Source organism: Patella vulgata, chromosome 2 (assembly GCF_932274485.2).
Source record: "Patella vulgata chromosome 2, xgPatVulg1.2, whole genome shotgun sequence".
Classification (NCBI taxonomy): Eukaryota; Metazoa; Mollusca; class Gastropoda; family Patellidae; genus Patella; species Patella vulgata.
Genome location: NC_065880.2, coordinates 49,566,256 through 49,582,352, shown reverse-complemented (window position 1 = coordinate 49,582,352; position 16,097 = coordinate 49,566,256). Strand labels below are relative to the sequence as shown.

Sequence of the window (16,097 nt, the reverse complement as noted above, 5' to 3'; positions counted from 1 at the left end):
GATTGAAATCTCAAACATTGTAAAGCTATAAACTATTTTATGTAAATAAATAAAACCAGATTTGTTACTCAAGACTATCGAGTTTTTAATTGCGACCACATAAAATCTGTCGCTTGTGCGCCATTACCATTGCAGTGGGTATCGACTTCCGTCGTCGTTGTTGGGAAATCACAAAGTCTTACGGGGATAACTAAATACTACAATCAACAAGTCTTCAAATTTTGAAAAATATGTTTGTTTTAGCAAATTCAGAAGCTTTCTTAGTACTAATTTAGTGACAAGCAATTTATTTGGGATTTTGTTTTTAAATGGATGTTGTCCAATATGAAAACTTAAGAAAGTTAGTTCAGAATGCAGTCTTTTTGTTGGCTAAAAGCTAAACAGATCTTAACCATTTCCCCAAAAAGGGATAAAGTCTTAAAAATATTTTAGTTTTTTTGGAAATGGTGACCCTGTGGTCTAACAACACAGGTTTCCAGACAAAGAAACATGCACCCACAGCCTTTAAAGTCGTCCGAGTAGTCAACAAGGGTTGTCACATATTTTTTCTTTTAACAGTAACGACAACATTTACAACACACTAAAATCTTATTACGAGTAACAACCCATTATGTAATTATCAGAAATTGTTTGTGTCATGACCTTAAACACTATATATAATTTTTTAAAAATTTATATTAACTTCAGCCTCTAAAGCGGCAGCAAGATTTTTCAAGTAATCAAGGGCAACAACTCTGGCAGTATTATCGGAAATTGTTGAAAATCAATTTATGACCACATTTCACTGTGGGCATATAAAAAAAAACGATTCAACACCTAGATACTTATTAATATTTTTTTTATTATTTGTATAACATTAACTAAATAATAACACCGATAGACCATCATAATATACAATACAATTTATAATATAATACCAACTAACAAACCGGTTCAGGGTGAACATTCTTCAAGATTTCTAACATGTATATCGCGAATCATAATTAATATTGTTCACTGTTCATCTTATTCTAGCTGTTGACTAGTATTAGCACTGTATATTGAAAAGACAGGCCTATAGATAGTAGAATGGAATGTCAATAATGTTGTTTTACGTTGATTCTGTCTATACCATTGTGCTTTAAAAAAAAGTTGTTAAAAAGTAATATTTTCAAACCCTCTGTCAAGAGTGTGGGGTACAATTTTTGGACTACTGTTATGAATGTGTATATATGGTTTATTAACACACCACAAAAAGTTCAATTTGGTAGACTGGACAATATTCTTTTTTTGATTCACATATACAATATATATATACTTTTCTGGTTTTTTAACACTATGCAAAAGAATATAACAAATATCTCAGTACGAGTCAGTGGTAATAATTATGTACTACTTAACTATAAATATTGTATTATAATTTAATATAAACATATACAACAACATCAAAATCGATGTCAACCAGACTATAGACATTACTTGAGCTTTAATTGAGAGGTTAAATTCCGCTGCCTGTAATAAAATGCACCAATAAAAGCACCATCACTCTTAATGGACAATTAACTCCGAAATTCATGAATACAAAATGACAAATTAATGTAATAATTCACCGAAAATTGCCGCCTTACACTCTCCAGTTAAAATTTATGGATTGCCAAAGTATATTGCATAGGTCATACTATTAAGAGATAAGTGTATCAGAGAAATATTTACAATATGCAGATGCTGATATTTACATAAATATTAAATTATATCTAATTGTAATTTTATATTTTACTCTTCTTTTAACCGGGTATTTTGGCTTCACCCCCCCCCCCCTCCTCCGCTTACTACTATTATAATGGTTTGTATCCGTCGTCTTTGGAGATGATCGAGGCTATATTGTGACATAACAATCTCTATCGAACTTAGTATACGATTTCAAGACGACGAATGTAGTCCAATATGAATCGTCCATAGCTCTAGCTTATATACATACTACGTGGATAGCCGTGAAAATCAAAATACACCAGTACATATTAACAACATATAATACCATGACTGTTTAGTGAGACGAAATATTTTTGCATTTCTCCAAAGCCTCTTCCAAAAGTCCGAGGTCGCCTGCAAATAATAGAAATACACATTACAAAAAAGTTATATTTATTGATAATCTGTGAAGGAAGTTTACCGAGAACATGCTGAAGGTATAACTGGATTTTTAAAATAAATGACACACAAGAATTAGAGGTATCCGTTATCACGCTCACGTGTTCGATGGTAGAGAGGAGAATTTTGGTCAGCGGCAATACAACCGTTTTCCAAACTAAATACTAAAGGTTGTGCATATAATTTTGTTATTCTTGTTCTGGTAACTACATGTACAATAACAGATTTGATACAGAGAAATGGGGTTTAACGTCCACTCGACCCAAACTAGGTCATTTCGGGACTAACACATGATTCAATTTTATTTCAATATCCGCTTGCACGTAGGGGTCTTTAGCAGTGGTAAGAAACCGGAGGACCCAGACAAAACCCACGAGGTTGGACAGGCGACCCCTACTCCTTGTCATGGAGAAACAACAGACACAGCTGAATATTTCAAGGTCATCTTCATACAGGACAAAATATCAATAAATTAATTAATTTGTGTAAAATATTAACTCACATCGAATGATTTTCGTCAAATTCATGATCTGTTTTTTGTTGTTGATAACTTCTACATTCTGTGTATAGGGATTGTATCGCACACTGAATGGACGTGGAATAGTACTCGCATAAGTCCTGTTAATAGATAAGGATACATATAAAAGCATGGTATCATAATAATATTATCAATCTGTCTGTATCCACGTAACTTCCAGCAAGGCTGATTGCAGTTAAAAACATTCAACGAAGAAACTGTCAAAATCGAGTTTAATTACGGAAAACCGGGGTACCGTGTAAACATTGGCGTGCACGTTAAAAATCCCTTGACAGTTGGAATTCGATATAAGAGTAGGTCGTAGTGCCGCTGTCCGGGCAAAATTCCCCTCATAACACACTGTATGGCGTATGCCCGTATTCATTAGCCCAATTCGGAGCAGAACAGTTAAGTAGGACGTTATACCCCATTTCATTTCATTTTATTTCACTTACAACTTATCATTAAACAACCATCATATTAAACAACCTAATGTTCACAATTGTTTAATAACCGTTTTGTTAAACATACATTATGCAAGAGCTAAATCTGTCTATTGCATGTCTTTCTTAAGGCCTGAAATGTTATCTTAATTATTAATTAGACATTAATTAACTTATCCAGACCATAATCAACTCTAGATGGCATCGCTAGCCTGCGATCTTAAAGTTACAATTTCATATTTTCTAAGAAAGTCAAAACATAATTATTTCTATGTCTTTTGCTTAATAGGTTGTCAACTCACTATTATACGATCATAGGTGTCATTCTCACACTTAAAACTCATTTACACCGGAAATAATAACACAATTACCTCCCCTGTTTTCTATTCTAACATGGAGTAGCTAACTTCAAACGTTTGAATTTGTCGATGAAATGATATTTTTGCCAATTTCTCAACTGGCAATAGTGAATTATAGGATTATTCTTTCACAATGTAGGACTGTTTATAGATACCATCTATTTTAAGTTTATTTTAATAAATTTCTAAAATATAACTTAAAAATATGAAATTGCAACTTTAAGTGGATTGTGATCCGATTTACTGCATAACTTTCCTTCTCGATTAAACGATTAAATGGATAATCGAGACTATGCTGTTTAACGTACTGACTTTAGTAATGATGACCGAGGCTAGGCAGAAATTTCATTCGCTTAGTTCTCGGTTCATAGTAGATCAATTTGAATGAAATTTTCAGCAAATTGCCTTTACGTTACCTTGTTTTTAATTAGTATAGTGAGAACTGCCAACTCGTTATCGAAGCTCCCATAATGTATCTTTAAATTAAACAACCAAATTTTCACCCGGAGTATCATTCAACAAATTATTAAATAAGATTAACAGACATCTGCAGCCTTTTATTGTCATAATTATTTTTTTTAAAAAAAAAAGGTGGTATGATACAATACCTTAATTTGTCCTTCGCCTGTTCAAAACTATTAGAGATAAAATAGACGGGTTGATATTCTGTTATAGGATATTGTTGTTCTGCTGTTATAATTGGATCAAATTCTCTTTTCTCTGGTTTATCAGAAATACAATACTACAATATCAAAATAGATTTATCAAAGGCACTACCAAAGTAATATAATAAAATACTTATCATAAATTTATCATAATATAGTAATTATACTTATAATAATAGATTTCTCAAAAGTACAAATCCATAATATAAACTGTTAAAATTTAATACCAAAAGTTATAAAAAAAAGATCAAGTATGCAAAACATTAATTATAGTAAATCAAGTTAATATCATATTTTATAATTTGGTATCTTAATTTCTTAAGGTTACTATTAACAATATCAAGCTAATATTTCTAACCAAAAGCCAAATTTAAGTTATCTTGTTACAAACCTGTAGTTCACCAAATGAAGAAAGAAGACCAGCACCATAAGCCTTTAGTTGACCTTCTTGACGACAAATACCAAATTCTACTGTAAACCAGTACAACTGTAAATAAAAATAAAATATCACATAAAAAAATACATGATTGTACGCTGTCTACTTCTCAAAGGAAAAGTTGCATCACGTTTTCCAGGAAACCCCTATTCAGAAAGGTATAATTTTTTTCGGTAATGCAGAGGAAGAAGTCTATAATACAGCTAAAGCATAAGTTCCGGTAAGACGTTGTCCTTTAATTTATATATCCACTGCCTTGAATTTATCAACTGCATTCATTTTATTTCTCATGAGAGATGTATTATAATCCCTGAACACAACACGTCACGGGAACTTACCGTTGCTAATTTCTGTATGTATTCTTCAGGTGCACCAAGACTGGCCAAACCTATTTCTTGTGAAAACTGAGCAAAAGCTGGATCAGCAAATAACGGTACATGACCCAATAGTTCATGACACACATCTCTGAAAGCAAAATAGGCACAATTATGTTCTCCTCAATTAGGAGAAACTTATAACTTCCAGCTAATCGAGTCTGTAGTAGCTTAATAATAGGTTTATACATACTGATAAAATTTATCTTGCAATTGCTTGATATCAAAAGTGAACTTTTCTTTGTCTGTTCAATATAGGAAACCAAACGGCCGAATTTATCAATTTTAAAACTACTTCATAATAACCATTTTAACTGGAAATTTAATGGTGCTATTTATATTGTACTTGGTGCTGTATCTAATAGTGACATTGACATTGGATGCTCGACGTGTAAAACCGGGCAGTTTGTATAATCTAAAGTAGATTAAGTCTAAATATTAAGGCCAACTGCAGATTTGGTCAAAGGTCAAGAGATGTAAACAGGGTTAGGGGCTAACCCTATTTACATCTCGCGACCTTGACGAAATCTGCAATCGAACTTAATATTTAAAACTAGCCAGCTAATATAGGTTCAAACAACTTACGGTTCCGGGGTATACATAGGTTTAGAACCATGTCTTATATACTGAGTGGAATGAAAAACACGGAATGCCAAACCAGCCAAAAAATCTCTGGATGACAATAGTCCAGCAACCGGTCTTAATGTAAACCCTGTACAATCTGTAATTCAAAAACATGTTACACATTTGAACCGAAGACGAATTAAATATAACTCTACATAATCTGTATACAATGGTAGAATAGTTAAATATAAACTTTAATCTGATAAAATTTTAATTTACAATATTCCATATTCATCAAATGGTTTGGAGTGAAATGGGAGTGTTAATCACACCTTTCAAAAACTGTGAAATATCTTCAAGTTGTGGAATGTTGTCATCTCTAAACCCACAATTATCCACCAAGAGAGGAAATATATGATTATATTCACGACAAGCATGTGTTGGATAAAGTTTAGTCAGTTCATTAAAAATAGTTCCCCTGAAATACACAAAGACAATACCTTCGATAATTATAATAAATAATGAAAAAAGGAAGGAATGACTAGAACTACTGTGATGCAGGGTTGTTAAGTTTCACCTTGACATTAAACGTGTCTATGTCACTTCCTGCTCAAATGAATTATTACGGTGAAATTATATAAACAAAGGTTAAAAATTAATGATTTATACTTTATCACATTAATGACACCGAAACTCTCTTGGTACCCTCTCTTAAAATGACAACTGAAACAATTCAATAGTTTGTGATTTAACTTATTAAACAAATTACCAGGTTTTAATTTCGTCTTGGGTATATTCAACTCGAGGTATTGGTTGGCCACTGAAATATATATAAACTTAATTGATTTCAAACAAAGGAAAATAATATTATTTATGACCATCAATCAATAAATAAAAATTCTATCTTGTATAAAAACAAGTTAAACACTTTATAATGTTCTTACTGTTTATAATGAAATGCGATGTCAGCAAATTCCTTCCTTCTGCTTCTATACACCGTATCCGTAAAACCCTACAATAAAAGAAGTGGGGTTATTATAAACTACTGGTAGAGATCAAGTCTGTGCTTGCTTAGTTTGTATCTACCATCCAGCAGTTTCATCTTCTGAAATCTATATATCGTGACGTTTAAGGTTTTCACATAGCTATCATAGTTTTATTGTACTGTTGAAAACAATTATTTATAAAAATGTTTGAAGAGAAAATTATCGTACTGAATGGGAAGTAAAGTTCCCAGACAACGAAACAAACGACGCCCACAGGTTGTCAAAGTTTACTTTTTGTGAAATATTAGCAATAAACTTATAAGGGTCGGACAATAACTGTATGCGCTGTAGGTTAACAAGAAAATGGGTGCGAGAAGGCAAACGAATGAGATGGCAACATACAAGCTCATTAAAATGAATTCAAAGCTAACGCATATAAATACATGTATAATGAGTTATCAAGCTCCAGGATTAAAACTTCGAATTTTCACAACCATATCAAAATTGCATATGTATTTCACCATTCTGGTTAAGATTTTCTACACTGTTCGGATGACTAATGTCGGCTGTGTTATGTATGTGACTTTGGTGAGTTTAATTGTCTACATTCAATATATTATTGTCTTCTCTGAAATGAACACCAATCGGAAATGAATTCTTACCGGATGGTCACTATCTAATTCTGAGCCATAGCTTAAAATTTGGTTAGCAAATCTATCAAGATCACTGATTTTTCTTGGAAACCATGGAACTGAAAGATATACCCAAAGAATTTAATAACAAATTAATAAAATTATTATTATTCTCACTACTACAGATAGAATAAATATCAAAAAGCCTCATATTCAACTGCACCACTATAATGATACTATATACTAGATTTTAAAGTAAATCAGCCTAATTTTCAAACATTAACCATTACTTTTAAGATATATATAATTGGGCAAACTAGAAATAGTAAGCACACCCTTCCACGTGCCACTACCTAAAGCTATAATTAAAGTAAAGTCTACTGGTTAAAAGGATCACCTGGGTGCTTATGACCACCAACCAACGGGATAAATACGGAAACACAATCAACAATTTTTAGTTATATGAACTACCCTAATCATGAGAAGTGGTATCAGGAATAATAAATATGGTTGACACTGCCACTAGGTATATTCTAAAGATTCCATATACTCTAGGAGAATTTGGATCAAGCCAAAACATAGACAGGTGTGAGGGGGGGGGGGGGGGTCCCTTGATGAGCCCACCAGCAAACATTCATTCCTGTTATAGGTTAAAAATCGATGTCAATAAAAATCTCGCCGGGTAAATTTTGAAAAATCCAACTAATTGTAGATAATTCACAAACTACCAAATTCAACATGTCATGTGAACCGAAAGTTAACACAGTAATTTGAGAAACGAATATTTTTAATCATTGATTGGGTTACACATTATGCTTCAATGAACAATGCCATCAAGTTTTAACCATTTCCACTCAGCATTCGTCTTGTATCGCGTTCCCAAACTTTAAAAGTCAGAATGTGAACGGCATGATAAACTTGCGAAACTTGTTCAAAATCTACAATCCGAAACTTTGGAGAGCGAGAGCGAGAGAGAGAGAGAGAGAGAGAGAGAGAGATGGGGTTTAACGTCCACTGGACACAAATTAGGTCATTTCGGTACTAACACACGCTTCAATTTTATTTCAATAATTCGCTTGCGCGTAGTGATCTTTGGCAGTGGGAGGAAACCGGAGGACCCGGAGAAAACCCACGAGGTTGGACAGGCGACCCTACTCCTTGTCACGTACAATCGGGGAATCGAAACCACGCAAGTTGACTCAATGACAGACCTTATGATACAGCGCGCACGTGCTAACCATTCGGCCATTCAACGCCCCTAATATCGAAAGGAACCGATATCTTTGGGAGACATACCTATATTTCAAGTTTCGTCAAAATCGGATAAAAATTGTGACCTGTAGAGTATCCACAAACAAATTGTGGACGGACGGACAGGGGCGACGGCATAATACGTCCACATGAAAATGTGGGCGTTTAAAAATTAAAGGAATTAAGAATCTCTTTATTTATATAAGAAAACGACGGTCTAGAAACTGATATGTACATGTATACAAATAGGGTAATGAAAAGGGTATTTATGTTTTATGATTTTCATTATAGCCATAAACTAAAGAGATTGTCTTTGATGAGGGAAGATAGGAGAACGTCTACATGAAAACTAACCTGTCACACCATTTCTTAGTGTTATAAAAATACCTATATTGAACATGCAACCAAGACAAATAAAAGAAATGTAAAAGCAATAAACAAGGGTGGTTGTTGAAAAATAAGCAGACACAGTTGCTAAAACAAAATATACTGAGACGCAATGAAAACATGCCCTCTTGCATTACGGTAACCAGGGCTGAGAGCAAGTTAAAATTTCCTTTAACTGGTTAACGCGTTAAAAGTTTTAAGTTATGAGTTATTATCAAAGCTTCTAAATTATGGCCATTTTCGTTTTTCAACCTATTTCAGAAAGTAATAAAAACTTCTTATTTGTCATTATTTTTATTCTGGGCTCCAAATCTAGGATTTAGGTGGCATTTTGACGGGTAAACGTTTTTATAAAAAATCGAAATTGGTGTCTTCGACCTTAACCCTTGATTCCGAATGTTTCATGAATTAGGCCCTTTCACTGGTCTGTGCAACTATTTTCCAGCCTAATATGCCTACACAGAGCTTTAACGCGTTAATTCATTTCTAATAACGCGTTAATCTCATAAATACGTTAACCAGTTAACTGCTCTCAGCTCTGACGGTAACGCAATGGCGTGTACTGGCTCTAGTTCTTTAAAAGACATACCCCATGTATGTGATTTTCCACATGGCAAATTTTGTTGAATTCAACGTTTTGTGTTTGAGAGAATTGATCTGTGGTCGTGAAAACATCATTCTCACAGTAATATCGCCGTGATCTGAAAGACATTCGTTTATAAAAGCTATGCGTTTCCACTGCGTCTCAGTATAAGTTTTACCTAATACGCAATATAGAAAAATAATTTTACATAATAAAAAACAAAAAAAACAAAACAAAAAAAACCCTTAACACATAAAGATAGCTGTTGAATAATTTAAAAACCAATGTTTGTAAATAATAAACAAAGATAGTTGTTTTGTAATATGTTAAGAAATACAACTTGGTTTTAAAAAGCATAAAAAAGCTTTAATTAACACGAAGAAGTGTAAGAAAAAAACGGAAAGGAATATGTTGGAAAATCATAAAGTTTTCTGAAAGAATGTAGGAAAAACCCATAGCCATTTACACGACGGTATAAATATTACGAAATAATCTTTAAACGGGTAAATACGCTACTTTGTTTATGTTAGCGACTGTATTTTTTTTTTAACGAGATTTAAGGAATTGTGTACGTAATGGGAGAAAGGTCTAGATTAAGACTAACCTGTAATACCATTTCTCAGTCTTATGTGTATACCTAATTAACATACAATCAAAAAAATCACAAGATTTTAATTAGCGTTAAATAATAATCAGAGCAAACATAATAAGCAGGGAAAATGACAAATAATAAATAATAGAGATAAACTGTAAACAATAAAGAAAAGCTTGATAAATAATAAACAAAGATAACCACATTACTCAAAAATAAAGGAGAAGATAAAGTGCTTGGGGGAAAATTTTGCACACTGTCTACTTTTATTTCGAATTCCAACTGTCAACGGTTCTTTACGTGCATGCCAAGGTGTACACGGGAACTCGGTTTTTCGTCCCCATTGAACGACTAGTATAGACGCTGTCTCTCGCCAGGCATTCCGGTCTACACCACTGATAAAGAAGAACCATGCCGGAAAATCTCGATCAACTTTCTCGGTAACACCGGTATCGAACAGCGTTTCATTTACTGAGCCACCACAGGGCCCTATAACATGAGGTGTCAACAATAAAACCAACCAATAAAAAGTAAGAATGTCGTTATTTCGAAAATAGAATCTTAATTTAGACGTTTATATACTTTTACGACTGGTTCTGGTTGTGTAATGAGTTCAGGCTGATATATTGCTAAAGTTTTAACCTGGAAAACATTGCGTGTATAATAATACATAAATAATAGACGCTGTGATTAGGCTTTTCCCATCGTAATAAAAACAAAAGAAAAGTTACACGTAGTGACATATTAATGTCATCATACAACTTCTGACATTATACCGTTAGATTTATATATAATTTCTAAATTTTTCGTCAAAACGATTTCCATAACTGTTCTGACCCAATTTTCTTTTTGAATAATATAATAAGTACAATGACATTTTCAGTCTGATAATTGCGTGATTAAATATAGGTTTAACTCAACCTATATAATAAACACAATACTTGATGTTAACATAAATTTACGTTTTAATCATATAGTAAGTTGAACGTGTTTAAATTTGCTAATTCAAGGCGCCCCTGTCCAACTCTATGATGTCGAGCAAATTCATTTGAACAATTTCATTAATAACAAATATATAGCCTACACCATCAAATAGTTACGTTTGATAAAAATCTTACTCGTTATTCTGTTGAGTTCGGAATAATGACTTAACATACACGCTCAGAATATGTCCGAGTGACTTTAAAGATACAAACAAAATTATATCAAAACAATTATGTAGGGCTTATACTAATCTAACACTCTAAATTAACCAAAAGTATCAAACACATGGGAAACTTAAATCTGGTAAATTGAATGCACGTGTGGCGAACTACTCATGATGGACAAGATGTCGTATACGACTGTCAGTCGAAACTAGCACATCTAGGTAAGTAGGCGAATTTGCGCTTCTGCTGGTGATAGTGCACGTGCTGTGTCTCTGTCGTGTAATCACTTGAGCAATAGTCATGGAAGGTTGTTACGTTCACGGATGTAAGTTCAGCATTTATTGAAACCCATTTCTTGCTGGATAAGCCGCCATACCACGACCCATGAACGCGTCTAAATAGGCGTATCTGCTACATTTATCGGAAATGCCCCAAGTAGTTTAGGAATTTGTTTCCCAGCAAACAGTCTATTTGGACCATTGGCCCTGTGCGATTAAACGAAGTAAGTCTCTAAACCTACCTTCATTTTTCTGTTCTCCGGGGTTTCTAGATAAAATTGTCAGGTCTTTACACTTCTCTTTCAATGCAATGCTTGCTTCCTTCAAACCCCCTCTTTGGTTGTCACAAGACACAAAAAATTGGTATTCTTCTGCATCTTCAGCTGACGGTCTAGATTCAATGTGGTGGAGATTGACTCCATGTAGCTGTTAAAAAGCAAGATTGGGTCTATCTATGAATATAATTATTATGATAACTTCAATCGGGCACGGCATGTAGAAGGGTGTACCCACTCTCTGTGGAACACCTAATACCAGTTTTATTTAAAATATTTTTATCCAATTAACATTTAATCGATACATAGTTATTCGGGTCAAAACATTAACCAAATGAAATTAGGGTTTGACGTCCTGCTTTTCTGCTCCATCCGGGATAATGAAGACGGGTATGCACGACGCATTGTGCTATGAGAGAATTTTTGACCGGAAAACTACGCTACGGTCTATATACTCTGGCTTCGAATTCCTGTCGCGGGCTCTTTACGTTCACACAATGTTTTTTGTCCCATTCGAAAGACTAGACGCCGCTCCTAGCCCGGCCCTCCACCCAGCACCATTGATATATTAACCAAACTTGTTAAACCGAATAAAAATCAATCCTAGAATATCCCCAACATGTAATTGCACGATATCAATATTTTCTTGGGAAAATATCCAGGATGACAATGGAATGAAATTGGTTTTAATGTTTCCTGGAGACATCACTCCGGTCATTTATGAACAAAATAATGGTAATTCGAATTTCTATGCTTACTAAATCTTTTACAATACGAGGTTAGAGAATTTTGCCTTGACATTGGCACGTCAACCCCCGAAAAGACCACCTATTTTAATTTATTTTATACAGTTGTTACCTCAAATATTGACAAGGCTTCAGCTAGAGCTCCAACCTTTTCTTTCAGAGAGAACAACAGAGTAGTACTACCCTCAGTGTCCTCAATTTCCTCTACATAAATAGGTTGCCCGTCCTTCAAATGCTAAAATACAAAACAAAACAAAAATATCATCCAGGAAAAACGATTAAAAACATATGACACATGAAATTTTCTAATAATTCTTCAAGTTTTACTCCGTTGTGCTAACAACATATGGACTCCAATGCCGCCCGGGTTCTCTTCTCTGATTCTCCTTGGTATTCTGAGGGGTTTTTTTGGTGCTAAAGCATGGCAAATTAATGTGGATTTTATAATATTAAAGGGTGTTGTGTGCTGATTTGGATGACTATGACAGTTGATGAAATATCCTCTTTGATTCAAACTGGTTTTCAATTTTTAAAATTAATCAAATAATGTTTGCTGTTCTATTTTACAATACTTTGATATAAAGTTAAAATGCGCTTTGTGGTACGTTTTACTTGATTGAATCTTTGATAATTGAGAATAATAATGATGCGCGGCGGTTTATCCGCTTTTTGCAATTTAGTAAACTTTTATTCGCTTTTAATCAAACATATACAAACATGGAGATTTAATGTTAAGAAATGTATTGAAATGGGGTTTAACGTCCTACTGTTCTGTTCCGGCTATTAATGCTAAGATAAAAAGTGCTTTAAAGCCACTAATTGCCATTTTCTAAGATATTTTGAATCCCTTGCAAACAAACCATCATATTATCAGAACTGAATCTCTGAAAAAGGAATAGCAGCAGATAACACGGGTTGAAAATTTCGCAACATTCGGCATCCTCTTCAGAGGACACAAACAACTATAAGAGTTGAAGAAAATCTTTTGATTGACCTCTTTTTAATCCGATTAAATCCAAGCCGTGGGATTATCTCCCGTTGATAATTATTTTGATTTTGTGTTCTTAAATGTTAAATAATTCATCAGTACATTTTGGCGTTCATTAAGCCTTTAGAAATTAATAGCGATCAGCTGCTTTAAAGTAAATTAATTGTTGTTATTATCAAAGCTGAATATACAAGCCCAGTTAATATAGATTTGTCATATATCCCATCATATTTTACATTTTTCGAGTAATCTATCTATATTCTTTACTTCGCTAATTAGTACCATAGGTAGTAAGCATTTAACTTGCTACTTAGTGACTTTAGGAGTCTTTGGCGGTTGTTAGAAACAATATTTTTTTTTTAATTGGATCTAATTAAATTAGATTATACAGTTCCATCTTGAATGTTCAAATTAGATTGCATGTAAATTATGAGACACGCCCGCTCAGATATCGACGTTTTATCGGTAGATTTATGAGTTATGCAAATTCTTTAGAGGTTTTCGTGGAGTTTAACGAACGCTGGCACAAAATACCTTATTGAATAGGTCAGTGCTTGGATTCTCAATAATTGGGAGCATCAAAGATTATCTTGAATATGATATAACTAGATTAATTTTCATCCAAAGTCTTCGACATTGAAAACACGAATTAATAGTCAATCTAAATCAACATTGAGGTTCTGATATCCAATATTTATGACAAAATAAACATTTTACCATTGATACACGAATCGTATACCATAATGCGTTTCAGTGCCATTTGTAACACGGGGTTCAAAGAAAGAGGCTAGACATATTCCACAAGTCATGTCAAACTGTGAGGCTATATTCTTATCTGGAGAGCATGCACAGTAAATATTATCGGTGTAGACTGAAATAACCAGACGCTAGAGATTACCATTCGATATTAGCAATTGAGCTCCTTTAAGTTATTATTTTTGAACGCTCACAAAAACTGGACATTACAAGTTGGTCGTAAATCATTATGTATAGACATTTTTATCCTTCTTAGAAATGGCTGATCATATGATTACAAGTAAGTCTGATAGTCGTCTCTTATTAATCTGTTAACACTATGACGAAAGGCACATATACATGGGCATCATCAAACACTAAAACAGTTTCCAAAACGTCTGTTTTCCAAAGTCAACATTTAAAATAAAAGATTGTTTGTAATATAAGAATACCACCGGTTATAAAAATGACAGCATGTGTATTTTAGTTATACATACCATAATTGCTATGGAATAGTATGGCCAATTAAAATAAAATATTCAAAAGATGTGGTGTGACCTTTTACATACAAACAGTTTACTGTACTTTATGTTAGATTAACACACATAACCTACTATTACAGGGTGGAAAATAACAGATGGTTTCTACATGTACTCGAGTTAATCTTAAATATTGTTTCACAGATTTATTTTAACTAACAAGTTTGAAAACTTACAAATAAATGAATAATCACGATTTTGATTCACAAAATTCTGAATTAAAAATAATCAAACGAGTAATCCAACCAGTTCGGTAGTATTTTATATATTCTTTGCTTAAATGTATAAAATTTAACTATAATAGCACATATTTCCTGATAATCTATGGAAAGTTATCGATTAATCCTAACCGATCTAACCCGTTTCTATCGTTATGTATAAATAGTCGTAATTTTATCGATTGGGGATATTTCGAGCAAATCTGCCAGAGTGTGAAGACGTACTTGAGATAACAACATATTGGTAATTCACCATATTGATCAACACTTACAGAACTTTGTGAAATTCATGCAGTGTCAACAATGACAGCGGACACACTGCTTTTACTAAAACATATTACTATTACTTACATGCGAACCGTTTGAAACACGGGCTTTCTTTGTGGCTAATCCTGCATCCATCTCTGTGGTCAGATATTGTTTATACTGAATCTGCGTTTAGTGTGACAGCTAGTATGACCTTGACCAAGCGCAACGGAGGCGTCTTATTGGTCCGTTTCTGTCACACCTTTTCCTTTTGTTAAGTCGGGCAGACGTATCGATAATTTGTTTGCGATGTTACCGTAGGCAAAACGGACGTAAATCCCTTCTCGTAGTAGTAGTAGTTGTAGTAGTAGTAGGGCTATAAAATCAGGCCTGGTTATTTCCCAAACAATGTCAGGTTTTGAAAATTTCGGTCGAACAATTCAGAAATTCGAAAGCCCAAAAGAAAAAGTTGCGTCAATTCTTTTGTAAAAATCACTTAATGACTTCTATCCAGCATCGTTTTCACAAGCTTTGGTCGAAAACTTCTGACCTTTGATAGGCTTCTTTCATAATACTCTAATAATGCACAACGTCTCGCTTCATCCAAAAATATTGTATCTATATCTTATTCACAAGATTGCATGAGTCGAATTGCGAAGGTATCGATGATGTTACGCAGAAATGAGCAATTCCATTTAATTTGGAAATTACCTAAGAAAACACAAATCAGATACTGAATATTACTAGTATACATGTACTTTTATCATGTTACGTGTAGGATAATGCACGAGACTGGGGTTATGCTGGGGGAGAAAGACTTCAGAAATAAACCTCAACAGAAAAACCTCGGCCTCCAGGCTTCGGGTTTTCTTTTTCTCGGGTCATTTTCGTCAGTCGATGACTTTATCTTGCTTATAAAGCGTCTATGTTTACATGTACGCAAAATGAGTATAACCCCAAATTCCCCTGTGTATATCCAAAGCCTGCGACTTTCAGACCGCAAGTTAT

The 16,097-nt window shown here is 33.7% G+C and overlaps 1 protein-coding gene across 4 annotated transcripts; it reads right to left on the bottom strand.

Moving 5' to 3' along the window:
• Window positions 1-821: 821 nt before the first annotated feature.
• LOC126811957 (protein henna) lies at window positions 822-15,332 on the bottom strand. 4 transcript variants are annotated; one of them, XM_050538048.1, is made up of 15 exons: window positions 15,195-15,332; window positions 12,476-12,598; window positions 11,585-11,768; window positions 9,929-9,961; window positions 8,709-8,741; window positions 7,134-7,222; window positions 6,430-6,497; window positions 6,255-6,305; window positions 5,818-5,963; window positions 5,507-5,642; window positions 4,886-5,012; window positions 4,503-4,598; window positions 4,055-4,188; window positions 2,630-2,745; window positions 822-2,082 (listed from the first exon to the last, which is right to left on the bottom strand). In XM_050538048.1, exons 1-15 carry the CDS (start codon window positions 15,243-15,245, stop codon window positions 2,024-2,026), a joined length of 1,446 nt encoding a protein of 481 aa, XP_050394005.1. In that variant the 5' UTR covers window positions 15,246-15,332; the 3' UTR covers window positions 822-2,023. The 4 variants fall into 4 exon arrangements, with proteins under 4 accessions (XP_050394005.1, XP_050394006.1, XP_050394007.1 ...); XM_050538049.1 differs by lacking the exon at window positions 8,709-8,741; XM_050538050.1 differs by lacking the exons at window positions 8,709-8,741; window positions 9,929-9,961.
• Window positions 15,333-16,097: the final 765 nt, after the last annotated feature.

Coding starts and splice junctions, on each gene's coding strand:
- LOC126811957 (XM_050538048.1), bottom strand. CDS start 15,245: ATGGATGCAGGATTAGCCACAAAGAAAGCCCGTGTTTCAAACGGTTCG. Junction 12,599..15,194: donor GTGTTTCAAACGGTTCGCAT/GTAAGTAATAGT, acceptor TTTGTATTTTAG/CATTTGAAGGACGGGCAACC. Junction 2,746..4,054: donor CAGGCGAAGGACAAATTAAG/GTATTGTATCAT, acceptor ATCTATTAACAG/GACTTATGCGAGTACTATTC.